This window comes from Lampris incognitus, chromosome 17 (genome assembly GCF_029633865.1).
Source record: "Lampris incognitus isolate fLamInc1 chromosome 17, fLamInc1.hap2, whole genome shotgun sequence".
NCBI lineage: Eukaryota > Metazoa > Chordata > Actinopteri > Lampriformes > Lampridae > Lampris > Lampris incognitus.
The window spans coordinates 10391690-10413442 of record NC_079227.1 but is presented as its reverse complement, the minus strand read 5'-3'; the positions used below and the strand labels follow the sequence as shown (position 1 = coordinate 10413442).

The 21753-nt window shown below is 43.5% G+C and overlaps 1 protein-coding gene across 2 annotated transcripts in view; it reads right to left on the bottom strand.

The window, feature by feature from the left end:
• Window positions 1–21753, bottom strand: part of LOC130128006 (ankyrin repeat and fibronectin type-III domain-containing protein 1) — a 320420-nt gene that overhangs the window by 219136 nt on the left and 79531 nt on the right. For both annotated transcript variants that reach the window (XM_056297716.1, XM_056297717.1), the window contains exon 4: window positions 13678–13916. In XM_056297716.1, coding sequence (XP_056153691.1) covers window positions 13678–13916 — 239 coding nt within the window. The remainder of the gene's footprint in view (window positions 1–13677; window positions 13917–21753) is intronic.

Genomic DNA, 21753 nt, shown 5'->3' with positions numbered 1-21753 from the left:
TCTACTACTACTACTACTACTTTCAGCTGCTCCCATTAGGGGTCACCACAGTGGATCATCTGTTTCCATCTCTTCCTGTCCTCTGCATCTTCCTCTGTCACACCAGCCACCTGCATGTCCTCTCTCACCACTTCCATAAACCTCTTCTTTGGCCTTTCTCTTTTCCTCTTCCCTGACAGCTCCATGTTCAGCATCCTTCTCCCAATATACCCAGCATCTCTCCTCCACACACGTCCAAACCATCTCAATCTTGCCTCTCTTGCTTTGTCTCCAAACCGTTCAACCTGAGCTGTCACTCTAATATACTCATTCCTAATCCTGTCCATCTTCATCACTCCCAATTTTGTCACTTCTTAGCATCTTCAACTCTGCCACCTCCAGCTCCACCTCCTGTCTTTCCGTCAGTGCCACTGTCTCCAAACCATTCAACATAGCTGGTCTCACAACCATCTTGTAAACTTTCCCTTTAACTCTTGCTGGTACCCTTCTGTTGCAAATCACTCCTGACACTCTTCTTCACCCACTTCACCCTGCCTGCACTCTCTTCTTCACCTGTCTTCTGCACTTCCCATTGAGCAGTTGACCCCATATAGTATATACATTATAAATAAGAAATCACATGTCTATTTGTTTACAAAACATAATTACATCCAGCACACATCATGACACATCTGAGCTACCATCACTAGACTAGCTTAAGTCGGTGAAAGGTAGAAAAATGAAGCGCACATAAAATCCAAGTGGAGATCAAAAATGAAGAACCGCAAACTCATCAGGAAAGTCTACAAAAGCTTACAAGTTTTTTAAGAATAAAGCTGCAGATGAGGGGGAGGTGAGAAATGATTTTGCTCCTCGTGATATTGCCACCACTTCAGTTTGTTGCACCAGCAAAGGCTAGCCGGTTATGCAACCAGGGGCACAACTACTCATTTGTAGAGTATGCAAAATTAACATTGGCCCCTCCCCCATCATCAAATTTCAGTATTATCAGAACAGCACGGGGGAAGTCAGAAATGTGCAAAAGGCAAAAACTGTTTATTTGCTTGAACACATCAATAGATTTAGGCATCTGTTTGACCTTTCTTACTGGACCCATGGGACGGACCCCACTCTGTAGTCACCAGTTTAACACTCACCCATTTCTTGATTATATCATCAAATGAAGGTTGACCGTGGCAATTCGTTTACACTTGAGATGTCTGCCAATTGGGTCAAGCAGTGATTGTTCATACTCGATCGAAGGCATGTTCTTTTGAGAAGTTTTAGCTTACTGAATGTCAACTTCAAGCTTTCCTCTCAAGATTTCCACTCAAGTACTTTACATCCTACCTGTAGCCTTTCATCCACAGACAATTTTTCTCATTTCTTCACACGCTTTCTCCTTTTCCATCTTTCTTTTCCTGTTCTGCACCCCTGAGAGTTTCTTTAGAGCTTTCTCCATCTCCACTCCTTCTCTGTGTTATGACAGGTTGACAACTTAGATCACAGGGTGCCACAAAGCCTCGTGCTCTACCACATGCCTCCTCCGACATATGTGGAGTCGCCAGCCGCTTCTTTTCACCTTACAGTGAGGCATTTCACCAGGGCGACGTAGCGCGTGGGAGGATCACGCTATTACCCCCCAGCCCCCCCCCCCAACAGGCACCCCATCTGACCAGAGGAGGCGCTTGTGCAGTGACCAGGACACATACCCACATCGGCTTCCCACCCGCAGACACGGCCAATTGTGTCTGTAGGGACACCTGACCAAGCTGATGGTAACACGGGGATTCGAACAGGCAAACCCTGTGTTGGTAGGCAACGGAATAGACTGCTACGCAACCTGGATGCCCCGCGCTCTACAATCTTTTATGCCAACATGTTAACTCCCTTCACTGATACAGTAACTGGACCACAGCCGTAACGAATAAGTAGTAGGGATGTAACGGTTACCGGTATAATGATTAACCGCGGTAAAATTCCCGACGGTTAGTATTACCGTTTCAAATTTTAATTATCATTAAAACCGTGTTTGATTACCGCGCTTTGAAAAACTCACGGTAAACACTGTCCAGCATAGTCTCTCAGACGCAGGCGCGCAGGTGCAGCATGCAACATGGATTTGTTTTGCATCAATGAAACATGGAAGGTACAGGCAGTGACGGCGCTCGGGAGATTTCTTTGCCTACTAAGAGGACTAAGTCTGAAGTGTGGTCGTATTTTGGTTTTTATAAGAGTGCTGAGGGAAAATTGATCGAAGTTGGTTACCCTGTCTGCAGAACATGCAGAAAGAAAATCACTGCGAAAGGGGACAACACTTCTAATCTTATGAGTCATCTCCGTGACCACCATCACAACTTTACAGCGAATGCAAGGTAAGTTAACTTTTAGCTGAATGCCTGATGTGGGGACTTCGGAATGGGGGAAAATGTCATGGTTTGCATGTCTAACTTGCTAATAGCTTGTCAATAATGTAAACTTGAGCTTTCATGTTACCAAATGTTACTCTTTGTGAGGGCCGACGGTCCGTTCCACTGGCTAAAGTTAGCTACTCATGCGTAGTACGTTCTTAAGGAAAAGCAAGGAAAAAACCTCCACAGGACTCCGGTGTAAAAAGATAACAAAACGAACATTTATTCCGGTTCCACAGCGAAATCTTCATAGTAATCAAATAATAATTTCCTAAACTATAACTAAGGCTGGCTATTACTGCCACGTTATTACTACGGCTACGGTAAGAAAACTGTATAGCTTCAGTCTCCAAAATCACCGCCGACTCAACACTCACAAATCTAGACGCTTCCTGGTTCACGTACACAGAAATATGCGATCTTCTTAAAGTGACAGTAGCCCTAATGTTCAACATGAGCACCGAGCTAAATAAAACTGTTTCATATGCTTATCTATACCAAAACAGCATTCCTAATGCAGATTATATCCAAAGCTTGTTAAAATGTGAAGAAATTTCTTTTTGGTTGCTGTTTTCTTATTTGCAATGTGCAAAAGTGCAGTTACCTCTCATAGCCACATGGTGACATCTTTAATGTACATTTGCATGGTTTTTTCCATATGTTTACATAAGGAATGTTATTATTTATATTATTTTGTTTATGCAAATAAAAAGTGCATAGTGCTGCTAATTTTATTTGTGGTTTTCAAAATAAAACTTGGTGAAATTATTTCCGTGTGTGTATAAGTACTTTTTGAACATTTTCAGCACATTTTAACAATACCGCGATAATACTGATAACCGTGATAATTTTGGTCACTATAATCATGATATGAAATTTTCATACCGTTACATCTCTAATAAGTAGCCTGTGTTGTTGGTCTAGACCTGGCTGCAACTTCAAAAATATGTCTAGAATACAGCATGTACCTATTTTAAATGACAAAACAAAGACACTTGACAGCCCCTTGAGGCAAATTTGTCATTTGTGATATTGGGCTATACAAATAAAACTGACCTGACTTGACAACAAAGACACATTTTTGTATCTTGTATATGTATATTTTTCATCGTTTTGGCACCCCCCCCCTCATGTAGCGCCCCTATGTGCTGCATATGCTGCATACCCCGTTTTTGTGCCTCTGACTGAAACAAGCACAGACGCAGCTCCACCTGCCATGGAACTTAATGATGTCTTTCCCAAATCCTAACAACAATCAAAGGATGACCCGATGGTGAGTAAAACCTTAACTCTCTTGGACGACCCGGCGCGTTGGTATAACAAATTTACAGACCAAGATAGATGTCTGCTGATTAAATGAGGGCCAGTACAAGTTACAGATTCTGACTTCCCACTAAACAATGACAAAGTTCCGCATCATTTTACTGCAGAGAATTACCAAAGGAAAATTAAAAAAAGAAAAAACAAACAAACATCATAAGTGGTTACTGTAATCAGTGAGCAGTGATGCTGTATTTTCACAGAAAGGTGAATCGGTTCATCTGGACACAACGTTTATTGGGAGAAACATTTCATCACTCATCTAAGTGACGTCTTAAGTCTCAACTGACAGTTGACGTCTGTTGAGACTGAAGAGGTCACTTGGATAATAATAATAATAAATCAAACTTGTGTAGCGTTTTTCTAACACTCAAAGTTCCTCCATCCATTATCTGAACTGCTTATCCTACTCTCAGGGTCGCGGGGATGCTGGAGCCTATTCCAGCAGTTGTTGGGCGGCAGGCGGGGAGACACCCTGGACAGGCCGCCAGGCCATCACAGGGTCAGTTTACAATAAACGGCGGTGAAACAAGACAACAGATAAACATAACACAGATGTACAGGGTGGATAGGAAGGGGGGAGGGCTATGAGAGGGCGAAGTGGCAGCCACACACAATGCCAGCAGTCCTCTCCGACACATACAGATACAAAAGGGCACGAAAACCAAAAAGCAACAGCAGTGTAGACGTTGATTTTCTGTAGGGTTTTACTCCCGTAGCCTATTCCTCTCCCGAGGTATTAGATGAGTGATGAAATGTTTCTCCCAATAAACGTTGTGTCCAGACGAGCTGATTCACCTCGCTATTATTTCCTTACCTGGATTATTGAGCATGCATAAAGACATGCAGTATTTTGTTTCTGCTGCAAATTGTTTGAAAGAAGTAGTAGATGTGCTCTTAGCAGCAGTGGATGTGGTTCATGGATAAATCTGAATAGCCAGTTGCAAGAGCATGAAAATGCCAAATCGCACCATGCCAATCAATATGCAGAACTGGCATGGGAGGCTGAAATCAGGCAAAGCCGTTGACAGTGCCAGTCAGGAATTACAGGCTCTGGAAGTACAGCACTGGAGGGCTGTGTTAGAGAAAATAATTGCCTTTGTTTGCTATTTAGCAGAGTGCTACCAGGGGTTATGGGGACATTCAGAGAAACTGTTTGAGCCCTATAATGACATCTTTCTAGGACAATTAGAACTGATGGCACAGTTTGAACCCATAATGAGTGAACATCTTGGAGGCACTGACAAAAAGGAAATTAAGGTTCATTACTTCAGTAAAAGAATCCAAAATGAGTTAATTGCATTAGTTGGACAGAAAAAATGCGATGCAACTGTGAAAAAAGTGAAAGAGGCCAAATACTTTTCAGTCATAATGGACTGCACCCCAGACATCAGCCATACAGAACAGCTGTCCTTGGTGCCACGTATTGTGAACTGTAAGTCATCTTTGGGGGCCATCATCTCAGAGCCCTTTGGGTTTATCAGTGATGATGACACCACAGGAAAAGGCTTGCGTAATACCCTCCTTGAGCAGCTGAATCATTAAAACTGAACATGCAGACTATTGTAGGCAATCCTACAATAATGGCAGTAATATGATGAGACACAAGTAGGGGGTCCTGGAACTGAACAGTAAGGCAATTGTGTTCCCTGCAGCAGTCACGTACTGAACCTTGTGGTGGCTGATGCAGCTAAATCATCTGTACTCTCTGTGAATTTTTTTGAAACTCTTCAGGGCCTTTACTTATAACCTCTTCAGCTCCTTAGTACAGCGCTGATCAATTTTACAAAACCATGTGACCTTCACAGTTACAAGTCTGTCAACAACGAGATGGGAATGCTGCACTGACAGTGTGAAAGCACTACGCTACCAACTGCCTGGAGCGATGGAGGCTTTAAGTGCACACTCACTGAACATGCAACAGAGGAGAGGGATGCTGACAACATGGCAGTTCATTCTCTGTGTTGTGATCTGGTACAATGTTTGGTATCAGGTAAACCGCATCAGCAAACTACTGCAAAGCCCCTGCATGTTGATTGAAAAGGGGAAGAGGGAGACTGATGGTGTTAAAAGGTTTCTCCAGGAATATATGGATGATGGTCTTTCCTCAACTCAGATAAATGTGAAAAATAGCTGAGAAAATGCACAGACATGAAATTCCCAGTAGAGACAGAGAAGAACAACTCACCAGTCACTATGAGGGCACAGAGGAACCTCAGCTTATACCAGAACAGCTCTTTAAGCAAGACTTTTTCCTTCCCCTGGTTGATACAGTACCTAGTAGTGCCGGTGAGAGGTTCACCAAGGTTGACCAATTTTTTTCTTTGTTTGGATTTTTTGTATTCTGCAGATAACATGAAGAAAGCCATTGAAGAAGACACACTTGAGAAGTCATGCAGGAACATGGAACAGACACTGGGGGACACTGATAGCCAGGACTTATTCCTTGATGTGAGGGCAGCTGTCATTTGTTTTTCAGGTCACATACTATCCTCTCCAGCAGAAATGCTGGATTACATCTACAAAGACAATCTGTTGGAGCTGTATGAAAATTTGAGCATTGCCTTGCGTTTACTCTTAACGTTGCCTTTCAGTGTTGCCCTGGGTGAGAGGACTCGCTCCTCCTTGAAGCTGATTAAAATGTACTTGCAGTCAACCATGTCCCAAGAAAGACTCAGTGGTTTAGTGGTGATCTCTATTGAGCAGAGAGTCCGGCGAACCTTGAACATCAAGGACATAGTCAAAGGATTTGCTGAAGCTAAAGTCAGAATGGTTAGACTCTGATTGCAGCAGGACCCACTATAAGGTAAGAACAAGCCTGTCACTCTCCTGGTTTAACTTACAAGAGAACACCTGACAGTACTTCAGGTTGGCACTGTCAGTACTGCAGCACTTACAATGACATCAGATTGTAGTACACACTGGTGTGTGGTAACACTAACATGGTGATTACAGGTAGAAGAGGGTCCCTAAACAAAGCGTTGTTTGGGGTCACAAAATTGATAAGACCGCCTCTGCACACAAATACCCATCATGTTCTCAACAATATTTCCAATTTCATCTATTGGTCTCACACACACACACACACACACACACACACAGTATTAACATGTCAGTGTGTTCACCATCTATCAACCGTGGATTGCCCGCTGCAGGAGACAAGCCAGGCACACAGCGGCTGGTTTCTGACACAGTTGTGTTGGTTTGGATAATGAGTTTTGTTCCAAAAAAGTGACAAAATGTAAAAAAAACAACAACAACAGGTCCTGACAGATTCACTCCCCTCACATCTGCAGACATCACGGCATTGCTTTTGTGTGAGGTGATCTCCGCTTTTTGCAGGGAAAAATAATGTAAAGGAAAAGGAAGTCATTTTCTGAATGAAAGAGAGAGAGAGTGAAAGAAAGGGGGGGTGTTATGAAAACTGGAGAGAGAGTATAAATGAGTTTTGGGGTAATGCATAAAACATGGTCACATACTGTACCAAGTGTGAAAGAAAAAAAAACTTCCTGTCTTTCTTATTCAAGTTTAAAATTTTATAGGGGCCGTTGCCGGGAGCAAGAAATTAAAAGCTACCAAGGATAAGGAGGTGGGAGGTTTCACACTGAGGAAAAAGGCAAGTAGGAGTTTAAACCTGAATGTGTCTGACCTCATTTAACCCGTCTGTCCATCTGTCTGTCCACCCATCTCTCTGTCTGTCTGTCCATCTCTCTGTCTGGCTGTCAATCTGTCCATCTGCTGTCTGTCCCTCTGTCTGTCTGTCTGTCCATCTATCTATGTCTGTCTGTCTGTCTGTCTGTCCATCCGTTTGTCTGTCAATCTATCTGTCTGTCCATCTGTTTCTCTGTCCATCTGTCTGTCCATCTATCTATGTCTGTCTGTGTGTGTGTCTGTTTATTTGTCCATCTATCTGCCCCTCTGTCCATCCGTCCACCTGTCTGTCTGTCTGTCCGTCCATCCGTCTGTCCATCCATCCATCCGTCTGTCTTGTCTGTCTGTCTGTCTGTCTGTCTGTCTGTCTGTCTGTCTGTCTGTCTGTCTGTCTGACTCTGGCGCTGACAAGAGACTGCATTAACTGGAACTCTTCTGTGATTTGCCGAATTATAAAAGTCTGACAGAGAATTCCCATCACAATCCATCACTGCGATGGAATCAACACATGGAATTGGCTTCGTTGTGAAAACTGACATATGGTTCAGACACTGCAGCAGAGGGAAACATATAACAAACAAATTAACGCAAATGAGAAGCGAATATCACTTTTTCGCTACAACATTATGAAGATGTGGATTACATGACAGACAGTTACTGTGCAGTCTGTCTACAGCAGGTCTCTAGGCATTTTAAAAAGTGCATTCAATTTTGCCAATGCATACAAGTGAGTTTCCAGTATGAATAGATTTTTTTTTGTACTTCCATCATTCTTAACGTTTCTATTCAGCACGGCCCTATCAAGGCCTGCTGAAGCGTTGGCATTATTATGCATTTCAATTCACAAGTTCACAATGCATCGCCAAATTTAATATCGGTGAACATGAAAAAGAATACGATGGGAAAAATTGACTATGACAGAGTTTTTCAACCCCGTCAGTTACAGGCGAATAATGATTAATGATCATCACCACACAGATGGTACCACCAGGACAATCCACCCAAAATATCTTATTTACTCAGTTTGATGGCCAACTGAATCAAACCATCAACAAAATTCCATTCCTTTACCCAAGCCGCTTATCCCACTGGGGTCACGGGATGCTGGAGCCTATCCCAGCAGTCATTGGGCAGCAGGTGGGGAGACACCCTGGACAGGCCACCAGCCCATCACAGCACCCGCCCGCCCACACACACACACACACACACACACACACACACACGCACACGCACACGCACACACACACCTAGGGACTGTGGGAGGAAACCGGAGCACCCGGAGGAAACCCACACAGACACGGGGAGAACATGCAAACTCCACACAGAGAACGACCCGGAACGACCCCCAAGGGTGGACAACCCTGGGGTTCGAACCCAGGACCTTCTTGCTGTGAGGCGACCGTGTTAACCACTGCACCACACCATCAACAAAACGCATTACATTTTCTTTACAAGAGAAGCCATCTACGCAAAACTATGACATTGCATGCATGAATATACAGCATTCAGTATACTGTTGTGTTTGCCATCAGGACACAGCCTCACTCTTGTGCACCATATTCTCTGGTGGAAACCTCACCGCAAAACACCAACGACAGCCCATCAGGTCCATCATGTCGACACGCCGGAGGGAGAAGCTGGATCGGTCCACTTCCTCTACTGATCAGATCAGTAACAGACGTCTCGTTCTTCTCTTCTTGTTCTGATCCCGGCTCTGACAAAATCTAAGTCTGTGTCACAGACCCACAAGGTTTATCGGCGACAAGTGAAAAAGAAGACATAGGGACGTCAAACTTGGCAGTTTGAAGTCAGACAGGCTATGAGTTCTGCTGACGATGGTAATGACAGGATGTCAGGATGTTCACAGCCTAAAGGACTGTTCCTCCGTGCAGTTGAATCAGGAGTGAGCCACAGAAAATATTCGACTCAGCCAAAACTTTAGATGACACGAAGAGAACGCAAGACAACACAGATCGCCATAGTAGTGTATGGTGCATCCCCATATGGTACTGTAAACCCCCCCACCACCACACACACACACACACACACACACACACACACACACACACACACACACACACACACACACAGTGTTAGAGGCCCCCAAACTGTCCTGTGTGTGCTGGTGTCCCGTTGCACCGGTGACATCGGAGAGCCAATTACAAAGCTCAGGCTGGTAATGAGGTCTCATCTAACCTGATCATATGACCGGCCAACATTATGAACACTTTCAAACTTTAATGACCAGACGTCTTCAACTTGCGTTTATGTCTCGCCCCTACAGCTCTTCAAAAGTACCAACTCATGGGCATCCGGGTAGCATAATAGTCTATTCCATTGCCTACCAACAGGGGGACTGCCGGTTCGAATCCCCATGTTACCTCCCACTTGGTCGGGCATCCCTACAGACACAATTGACCGGGTCTGCAGGTGGGAAGCCGGATGTGGGTATGTGTCCTGGTCGTTGCACTAGCGCCTCCTCTGGTCGGTCAGGGCGCCTGTTCAGGGGGGAGGGGGAACAGGGGGGAATAGCGTGATCCTCCCACGCGCTACGTTCCCCTCGGCAAAACTCCTCACTGTCAGGTGAAAAGAAGCGGCTGATGACTCCACATGTATTGGAGGAGGCATGTGGTAGTCTTCAGCCCTCCCCAGATTGGCGGGGGGGGGAGCACCCACACACACACACTCGTTTCACTATCCTTATGAGGACTCCTCATTGACTACATTCATTTCCTAGTCCTTAACCCTAACCTTAACCACGCAAACTACGTGCCTAACCCTGACCCTTACCCTAACCTAACCCTAATTCTAACCTTAACCCTAAAACCCAAGTCCTAACCCTAAAATAGACCCTTTTACTTGTGAGAGCCTCTAAAATGTCCACACATGGTAGGTGGTTTCTGGTTTTTCTATCCTAATGAGGGCATTTGGTCCACATTAGGATAGTTAAACATGTACACACACACACACACACACACACACACACACACACACGAAAACTTGTACAAACCTCAGTAATGAAAAGTGGGCAAGCATGAAGTTGAACAGTCTGCTTTATCAAGAAAACGCCACCTCAAAAAGAAGATTGAATATGAATGATCAGGTGAGATAAGAACAGTTTGGTATTCTAGTCACAACATACAGAGAGACGCTGTCCCTGTCTTTTCCTTGTAGCCGGAAGATTCGTCTCCTCTTGCATTGACCCTCATTACCCTGTCCCTCACGTGCCTTCACTAAAAAACTCCAACCTCGTCTCACCGCTAAAATAAAGTCTCACACGGGGCGTGCTGGTGGTTTAACCACTTCTATCACGTACCATGTGGTCTCATAACGAACCACAATGTTGCAGTTTTGAATCTGACTTGTGACCTGTGGTGTGAGTCGTCCCGTCTCTCCTGTCAATCTTCAACATTCTGTCTAACGAAACAAAAACCGCCCGAAAACAACCTTGAAGTCAGACCGAAACTGAAACAGTAACATCTGCTAACGTCACTTATCACTTAACTCATCATGCATTTTCTACCATCTCTTTCTACAGGAAATATTAAAATGTAAGTATAAAAAGGTAGATTTCAGTTTTTTCATTATTCTTTTTTTAAAACAGCTCACCCCAGTTTATCTTCTCTGTTGAGCTATTTTCCCCTTTGATACTAATGATCATCACTCATTTACATACAGCCAATCACATCATCAGAATATAAAACCAAGCCCACCTTCTCTTTTACTTGTCACTCAAAAGTCAGCTCATGAATATTAATGAGGACTAGACCACACCCTCACAGCTCTAAAGCCAATTGAGAGCAGTTATGGGTGAAGGCATAGAAAATCTACAATATTAGTAATTTACAAAGAGATAAAATGTTGCTGGATGTTTTTATCATGTCTTGTTCAAAGTTTTTAAAAATACTAAGTTACATTTGTTTGCTGATTTCGGCATAACTTTAAAGTGTCCTGAAGGCGTCAATGTGTAATGTGACTTAATATATTTAGGTCCTCTGTTCTTGTTGCTATAATTTGTGTTCTTACAATTTAAAAAAAAACACTTTTTTTCCTTTTCACTCCTTGTTTTGTAAAGCACTTCAGTATATACTACTTGCTTTGCATTTCAAAGTGCAATACAGTTAAAGCTGACTAGACTTGTTGCTCTGACGCTGACGGTCTTCACTGTCCATTTGTAAGGCTAGTGATATAGAAACGTGGCTGCACTCACAAAAGCCTAAAATAAAAATCGGAAATAAAAAGAAAACCGACATAAAAGTGTGAGTATGGTCTCTCTGTATCTCCTCCTGACCTGCAAATATATCCAACACGCCTCTCGCCCTTTCTTGTAATCTTAACAGCCTGGCTGCAAAAAGGCGGTGGCGTTTTGCAATAAAGATATCTGAAAAAATGTGCGATATTAGTGAAGCCCCACCACTCAAAAGGCGGCCCCTCCGTGGCCAGGCGGCACTTCAACAGGAAGTAGATATCCCGGAGCGATTAAGGGCAGCGGACCCTTTGATGAGGCCAGGTGGGGCTTTGTAGAGAAATGTCAGGGCGCTCGGTCAGACAGCAGATCCACTGCGCTGAAGTGGAACGGATGAGGAATGGTACAGATAGACAGATAGAGTAGCGAGCGAGAGAGAGAGAGAGAGAGAGAGAGAGAGAGAGAGAGAGAGAGAGAGAGAGAGAGAGAGAGAGAGAGAGGTGTTCCTTTACAGCTCAATGGGCAGAGTATCACAATAACAATGCGGGTTTAGGAGGTTGAGTCTCACTGGAGTCAGCAGAACTAAATATGTGGAAGGAGGATTTGATCACAGTGTCCGCTATGTGGCGTGTGATCGCGCAGGAAAGAGAGAGGGAGATAACAGAGATGACAGATTATAGGTGAGAAAGAAAAAGAGAGAGCCAGCCAGAGAAACAGTGAGCAAAAGAGAGAGAAAATGACAAGGACGGGAGGTAAAAAAAAAAAAGAAAAAGAGCACAGTGTGTAAAAGAGAGAGAAAATGATGGGATGGGAGGTAAAAAATGAGGAGAGAGAGAATGATGGGATGGGAGGTAAAAAAAAACAAACAAGAAAGTGTGTAAAAGAGAGAGAAAATGATGGGATGGGAGGTAAAAAAAACAGGAGAGAGAGAGTGTGTGTGTAAAAGAGAGAGAGAAAATGACAGGGATGGGAGGTAAATAAAAACAGGAGAGAGAGAGTGTGTGTGTAAAAGAGAGAGAGAAAATGACAGGGATGGGAGGTAAATAAAAACAGGAGAGAGAGAGTGTGTGTGTAAAAGAGAGAGAGAAAATGACAGGGATGGGAGGTAAATAAAAACAGGCGAGAGACAAAAGGGAGCGAAAGAGAGAGTGTGTGTGTGTGTGTGTGTGTGTGTGTGTGTGTGTGTGTGTGTGTGTGTGTGTGTGTAAAAGAGAGAGAAAGACAGAATGTGAGAGTTGAGATCTGCTGTGTTGCCGTGTGTCGTTGGCAGAGTCTCACAGTGAACACGTAGATAGCAGCCAAGTCCCTCGCGACCGGCCGTATGTATGTGGGCTCTGCTGTGGACTCCACCACTACACACCAGACTGCTGTGTGAGCCAAGCCAAACCGCCTGAATGAAACATTACATGACTGCACTGCTGCTAGCATTTTTGTTTTGTGTGGGTGCATGTGTGTGTACATATCTATGTGTGAATGTGTGCAGGTATTTTGGCCTATCTGCATGCCTGCATATGAGTGTGTGTGCTTATGTGTGTGCTTGTGTGTGTGTGTGTGTGTGTGTGTGTGTGTGTGTGTGTGTGTGTGTGTGTGTATGTCTCTCTCTGCACATGCCTACCTGAGTGCATGTGAGTGCACCTTCGGGGTTGTGTATGCATTTGTGTTGATGTGTTTGTAAATGTGAATACACCTTTGGGGAGGCAGATTAATCTTTTGTGGCACAAAGCAGTAACAACAGAACTTTAGACCATAGCAATCAAACAGCTAGACAGACATACAAATAGACAAACATTGTCTTTCACAGTGTGCAAACAAACACCAGTCTAGAGTCAACTACTCTACTGGTCGAACACACTCAGGCAAGTGTGATTCTTAATGAACACCCACATGAATTCATTCATAAAAACTGTTTTAAGTTTCAGATTTAGAAAAAAAACAAAACACTTGCATCCTCACAGTTCTACTGATGAGTTTGTGAGCTGATCGAGAGAAGAGATTCAGCCATACTTTTTCTGAGTAAAGAAAAGACCCCCCCCATTCAAAAACCATCATGAGCCATCAGTCTTCCTGAGGGTCAAAACCTACAAACATTCATCCATTTCATCTTACTTTTGGAAGTGCGCTTAAACTTACAAATTTCCTTTTCAGCTTGCTCTTGCCACTGCGATCCGCCATGCTCCCGGCTGCTGGCCCCGAACCGTAGCCGGAGCCCATGCCAAGGTGGTCGTCCACAGAGGCACTCTTCCGCAGGTAGGCGGCTCGTGCCCGCAAGTGGGAGAATGGCGATTGGGAGCGGGGGCAGGCCTCTGCGCATAAGCCCCGTCCGGTCTCCTCCTCGCCCTCACCGTCGTCTTCCAGCCTCCAAAGCTCTCCTGGATGAGGTGTGTGTAGGGGGGGGGTAGAAAGAGAAGAGAATACAGACAAAGGGAAAGACAGAAGAGAAGAGATAAGTGGATGAGTGGTCACATGTTTATCATCCTCTCATCTTGCTGTTAGCCAAAAAGGCTATGCCTAAAAGGGTGATAGCTTGACTCCATAAAACCCCTGGTAAACCCTGGCTAGGGGATTTCGGCAACACCCACAATGTTCACCAAATGCATTCAAGCTCAAATGCATTCAAGGAAGAATGTTTTTATGTTGGTGCTGTTACCTCACAGCAAAAGAGTCGTGGGTTTGATTCTGGCCCATTTGTGTGGTGTTTGCATGCTCTCCTTCAGTTCACATGGGTTTCCCTCCACAGTCCAAAAACATGCATGTTTGGTGAGTTGCACTCTGGAAATTTCCCATTGGTGTGAATGGTGTGTGGGTGAGTGTGTGTGTGCATTTCCTGTTATGGACTGGCAACCTGTCCAGGGTGTCTTGCTGCCTTCCATCCAAATGCATGCTGGGATAGACTCCAGTCCCCGTGACCCCCGAATTGGATTAGGCAGGTATAGATAGTGGATGGATGGATGGTTTTCATGATGTGAATTAAAACTCTCATTACTCAGTTTTATTGCAAGACTCCTCATGGCTTTCACAAAGAGATAGTGTGTTTACGGCTATATGTGTTATTACAGTGATATTACTACAAGGATATAAGGATTTCAGCCACACTGCCTGAGGAAAAAAAAAACAGCACTCAGTTTCATTGGCGGGGTAAACAGCCTGCGGGCAATGAACCGGTAGTGTGGCTCGCATTGTCGGCTCTAACGGTTTGCTGTCACTAAAGCAGGATGGAGATTAAAAGCTTGAATGGAGCCTGGCTGGGATATTAAACAGCTTGATCTTTCTTTTTTTAAAATGTCTAGTCGCTACAGTGAAAGTAAGAAATGGATATATAGAGCGAGAGAGCGAGAGAGAAGCATGTCGACACTGTGGCGGATGACAGCGGTTGCTAGGCAACAGAGGCAGCGCAAACCGAGAGGGTCTCTGAATTGAATATTGGCAACCGAAACAGAAAAACCGGAGAGCAAGAGGGAGAATGAGAGAAGGAGGGAGGCAAGAAGAGAAGCAGAGTAAAGGAGTAGAAAACGAAAGTACTTGAGGGGAAGTGGACGGTCATGGCTCAGTTTAATCAGTCATCGCTGACCTCTTAATTGTAGCATAATTTCAATGCCCATATGGGATACCAGACCCATTTGTCAGTTAATCTGTCAGTCAATCAATCTATCAAACTCTCAATTATAGCACATTTTGTACAAAAAAATGCAATGAAATGTGCTTTACATTAAGTGAAAGTGCACAGAATAAATAAATTAACAATAATAGAGGGAAGGGGACAGAATGAATAAATAATATTCGCATATTATGAAATATTCATGAATTATAAAATATTTGTATGTTGTAAAAGTATGAAATTCATTTTGCTACTCAGTGGGAATAAAAATATGGCTTCTAACCAATTACACTGGTTATTTCGGACCTTTTTACTTTTGATTATGCTGTAATTATCTGAATTCTGGTGGAGCCTGAAGTTGCACAAAAAAAAAAGGGATCGTTATCATTACCTAGCGTAGCACTCTGCTGACCATTACCATCCTCCTACCGATGTACTCCTATCATGGTACAATCAATTGCTGATGTTACATAATGCTGTAATGCTGTAGGAGAGACGGCAGTGGCGTTTTTAAGTAGACTTGTTTAACACAATCTTAGAAAGTGCGGGGACGCCTGAGGAGTGGAGAAGATGCATACTGGTACTGATTTTCAAGAATAAGGGTGATGTGCAGCGCTGTAGTAACTACAGAGGTACAAAGTCCATTGGCCACAGCATGAAGATATGGGAAAAAGTAGAGGAAGCTAGGGTTAAGAGGAGAGTAGGGTTGTCCCGAATACCATTTTTTTGGGCTCACTCAGAGCTTCATTTCTCTGTTGTTGGCTGAGATGAACGGCATAGCGGCGCAACACGTATCTTTTGGTTTATTTAAATATCTGAATTGTTAAGGATTCTATTATTCTACAGTATTGCTGTTTGTATTGTTATTTGTCTTTATGCATGCTCAACATTGTTAATAATAATAAAAAACATTTTTCCAAAAGGTTTGGTACTTTATGCATGTTTTTAATCCCGGGGGATTTGGTTGAACGAGGTCCTATCTATGCAATATTTGTGACATAACAGTTTGTGACAGATTTTTGTTATCATGGATAAATTACAGACCTACATAAATGCTCATTATAATTGGCTCCGAATCCGAGACAACGCCCGAGAAAGCGCTGGGAAACAAAAGCGCAGAAACAACAAACCAGCGCCGACAACTTCGAGATTTGAGATTTATATTTATAAGATTCACATGACTTATAATTTCTTCATTGTCGTTTCTCAGCACTCATACGCTGAAATGAAATCTGTCCTCCGCATGTAATCTTTCCTCTATGCGAGGAGCAGTGGGCGGGGCCGACTCCAGCTCCATATTCCGTCTGCTATTGGCTTAACGCTTTACAAGCTGAACCGAGCAAGAGTCAAACAGAGATACAAAACACGCTCAGTTCTGTTGTAACAACAATACTTCTAATAAGACAGCCGTAACAATTTATTATTGGGCTTTTTTTTAGGCCAGTAATTGCCTTAGCCCCAAATGTTCCCACATTATGATGTTAGCCCAAAGCGCTTCACATTGAATGTTTTAACTGTTCGGATCAGTTGCAACGATTTTTCCAAGCAAAGTGAGTGCACGTTTTTATCGTGTGTAACGTTACTGTTTAAGCGGCGGATAAAGGCAGCTTGATAATGGCGACTAGAAAACAGACATGAGCTAAGCTAAGTTCGCTAGCTAGCATAGTCTCGGTTTTTTACACGGTATAAGACTAGTCTACTACTTACAGCATTCGGGTGATTTATCATGCTTGCTGTGTCACCGTGGTAGGCCCCTTTCAATTTTCACCTTCGGCACACTGCCTTGTCATCGCTCAGTTTAAAGTATCGCCAAACAGCCGAGGTCTTCGGCATTTTCTCTTCCCTTTAACGGCCAAGGTGAACTGATGTGTGACGTCACTGCCGTGAGTGACAGGGATGTCGGGCGCCGCAGTTGAGACAGCGGGCCTATATAGTGCCACATTTTAACAGCGCTGTTAAAAAGTATAAATATAGTACCAGAATGGGCTGACAGATTTTATTTTGCAGTTCGCCTTTATTGATAGCCTACATTAAGCAAAAAAAAAAAACGAATACGCGAATCCCAAAAACTGAAACCGAATACCTACCCAGCAAACGATTATCCGAATACTCGGGTATTCCGGTCCAGCCTTGAAGGAGAGGTGATGATTAACAAGCACCAGTATGGTTTCATGACACGAAGGAGCACTACAGATGCAATGTTTGCTTTGAGAATGTTGATGAAGTATAGAGAAGGTCAGAAGGAGTTACTTTGTGTCTTTGTGGATTTAGAGAAAGCATATGACAGGGTGCCGAGAGAGGAGGTGTAGTATTGTGTGAGGAAGTCGGAACTTGCAGAGAAGTATGTAAGAGTGGTGCAGGATATGTATGAGGGCAATATGATAATGGTGAGATGTGGGGTTGGAATGACAAATGGTTTCAAGGTGGAGGTGGGATTATATCAAGGATCGGCTCTGAGCCCTTTCTTGTTTGCAATGGTGAAAGACAGGTTGCAGGATGCGATCGGGCAGCAGTCTCCATGGACTATGATGTTCACGGATGACATTGTGATTTGTAGCCAGAGTAGGGAGCAGGTTGAGGGGAGCCCGAAGAGGTGGAGGTATGCACTGGAGAGAAGAGGAATGAAAGTCAGCAGGAGCAAGATAGAATACATATGTGAGAATGAGAGGGAGGACAGTGGAATAGTGAGGATGCAAGGCATAGAGGTGACGAAGGCGTATGAGTTTAAATACTTGGGGACAACTGTCCAAAGTAACGGGGAGTGCAGAAGAGAGGTGAAGAAGACAGTGCAGGCAGGGTGGAGTGGGTGGAGAAGAGTGTCAGGAGTGATTTGTGACAGAAGGGTACCAGAAAGAGTGAAAGGGAAGGTTTACAAGATGGTAGTGAGACCAGCTATGTTGTATGGTTTGGAGACAGTGGCACTGATGAAAAAACGGGGGGTGGAGCTAGAGGTGTCAGAGTTGACAATGCTAAACTTTTAATTGGGAGTGATGAAGGACAGGATTAGCAATAAGTATATTAGAGGGACAACGCCGGTTGGACGGTTTGGAGACAAAGCAAGAGAGGTAAGATTGAGATGGTTTGGACATGTGGAAGAGAGATGCTGGGTATATATTGGGAGAAGGATGCTGAATATGGAACTGCCAGGCAAGAGGAAAAGAGGAAGGCCAAAGAGGAGGTTTATGGATGTGGTGAAGGAGGACATGCAAGTAGCTGGCATGACAGAGGAAGATGCACAGGACAGTAAGAGATGGAAATGGATGATCCACTGTGGTGACCCCTAATGGGAGTAGCCGACAGTAATAGTAGTAGTCAATAATGCAGTAAACAGAAACATTAATAGGGGTGAAATTATGTTCCTGGGCACACGGAAAAAAACATCTAGTGTTTTAGTGGGCCACATTAAATGCTCATCCACGTCCAGCTGTACATGGAAAAACAGCTTTGTCAGAGAAGAATAATATAACATCTGTGCCACAGCTGTCAGCAAAATGTCTTTTAATATAATTATATTATAGAAAGTCACTTAAACATATAATAGCGGCACCATGCCTCATATATACTTCACCTGACCAACATGGTTAAAAGACAGTAGTTGGCAAACGAGATCCAAGTCTCGTTCATATTTGCAGTAATTAAAAATCAAATGGATCCTGATGTTTTGAAGAAGACAAAGTAATAATCAATTCTGAGATCTGTTGCAAAAAAAAGACACCAAAAAGAGTTGACTGTTAAGATTTAGACCCATTCTTTTTAACAGATTGGACAAAATACCTACATCTAACTGCACTCCCCATGTCAAAACAAAATGGTCCCTGAGAACTTATCGTCAAATTCAAAGTCAAAATATTCATGAATATTTAACCTCATAAGTCTAAGAAGTCCAAATAGAGTACACCAAAACTTCTGAGACTTGGAAGTAAACTGCATTTAGTCCACCTACTTACTATTACATCTTTTGAGATGAAAACTTCTCCTCACACCACGTGCCACAATAGTGAACGTGTTAAGCTAGGTGTGCTCCATGCTAGTTAGTGTTAGCTATCGGGCTGGACTGAGAACTGGGAAGATTTGATGCCATTCCATCACAACTGATTTAGCAGGAACAAAACACAAACAATAGCACATAAAGAACACCTGTAGGTGAAAAAAAGTTAATTTAAACTCTTATCACTCCTTTTTGGTAGAATTTAACCATGACGTGACGAATGTGGGGGCGAGAAATAGAGGGAGAGATGAGAAATAGGAAGAGACACAGAGAAAAAGGAAGGTAGTGATGAAAAAGAAAAGTTAGAGATTGTATGAGGAAGAAGTTTTGTTCTGCTTTTTTTATCCACTCCCTTTCTCCAGTGGACTTTTTTTCCCCACCTCATACTGCTTCAGTAATAACTTGCAATCACATCAGAGGCCCAATCAAATACTTCACGTTAATTAAATCCAAAAACAAAAAAATGGAAACTAGAAAATGGGGTCCTGGCTTGCATAGATAAGCATCAGATATACACATCAAACAAAACTACACCATTATTAAAAAGAAAATACTGAAAGATGAAGTTTAACTCCAATCTGGCTTGTGTGTGACAGGAATAAATGCCTTCTAGAAAACAATCAAGCAAAAGTTAAACTAATTTCTCAACACAGCAGGGAAATAAACTTTATATCATCTTGTTTGGTATGTGACCTGCCTGGTCTGGTTCCCAAAGTAACTTGTCTGGAGTTGTTGAATTTAAATATGAAGAGACTATAATTGCTTCCCCCCCCCCTTTTTCTCCCCAATTGTATTTGGCCAATTACCCCACTCTTCCGAGCCGTCCCGGTCACTGCTCCAACCCTTCTGCCGAACAGGAGAGGGCTGCAGACTACCACATGCCTCCTCCCATACATGTGGAGTCCCCAGCTGCTTCTTTTCACCTGACAGTAAGGAGTTTCTCCTGGGGGACGTAGCCTGTGGGAGGATCATGCTATTCCCCCCAGTTCCCCCTCCCCCCCGAACAGGCGCCCCGACCGACCAGAGGAGGCGCTAGTGCAGCGACCAGGACACATACCCGCATACGGCTTCCCACCCACAGACACGGCCAACTGTGTCTGTAGGGACGCCCGACCAAGCCAGAGATAACACAGGGATTTGATCCAGCGATCCCCGTGTTGCAAGGCAACGGGATAGACTGCCACGCTACCTGAACGCCCCTAGACTATAACTGCTTACTCGTACCACCAACAATCATGATACCGCTGCTTGTACTAATGCTTCTGCTTCCATAAGTATGGCTACTATTTGCTCTGCAGTGAAGCTGGTCCTGGACTGACACAACAACATGAGCGAGCACAGCGGCTGGAGAGAAGTAGAGACAAGAACAGTGACACTGAGCACCGGCCTGTGCAAGCAAAGGTATTGATCGTTTGTAAATATTGTAAATAAATGAAACACTGTGTTTTTTTCTAACCCGTGTCTGTCCTACATGTCAAGTCAATTTTATTTTTATAGCCCAATATCACAAATTACCAATTTGCCTCAGGGGGCTTTACAGCAACACAACATCCTATCCTTAGACCCTTACATCGAACAAGGAACAACTCCCTAAAAAACCCTTTAACAGGGAGAAAAAAATAGGAAGAAACCTACGGGAGAGCAACAAAGGAGCGATCTCTCTCCCAAGGCGGACAACATGCAATGGATGTTATGTGTACACAATTTACAGAATACAGCATTGAAAGAGTATAACAGAATCATAATGGAATTATAAAAGTTATGAATATGATGAGGAGGATGCCAAGCAGTGTCCAGATGCCACTGGAACAGCCCAGGACCTGAGCCACGCGACCACCATCACCATGTATACTATATATATATATATATATATTAGGGCTGGGACTTTAACGTGTTAATTCGATAATTAATTATAGGAAAAATAACGGCGTTAAAAAAATTAACGCATTTTATCGCATTTTATTTTTACACTCCAGTCAACACGGAACGCTTCTCAGTGCACTCGTTTCTGGCATACGGATTATACCGATGCACCGCGTGACGTCAGTCAAGCGGAAGGCGGAGTAGGTTAGGCTAACAAGTTAGTATGCTAACAATAGATGTGATGGACGACAAGGATGACACCGCGTTGCTTAGCTCTGTGGATGGGAAATTTACATTTAAAAAACGGTCGGATGGAAGCGTACATAAGAGCACTGTTGTGTGCAGACTCTGCAACAAAGAGTTTGCATTCCACCGCAGTTATTCAAGCCTCCAGTACCACCTAAATGCGAAACACGTTGCAGCTAGTACGAACACCGGAGCTAATGCTAACGCTAACGCTAGTGCTCCTAGTACAACCAAGCAGTCGCCAACCGACTCCACCAGATGAAGGGTTTCAAAGCCAAGATGAGTAAGTCCACATCTGATAAATTAACAAACTCACTGGCGAAATGGATTGCTGTGGACTGTAGACCACTTTCAGTGGTAGAAGATCAGGGGTTACAAAAAGTACTGTGTTTACAAAACAAACTTGTTTTGAACAAAATAAACAGGATTTTGTTGTTTAAACGTATGTATGTGTCTATTCATTGATTTAGTCATCTATCAAGTCCTGTTTGAATTGAAAAATGTTGCTTCTGGT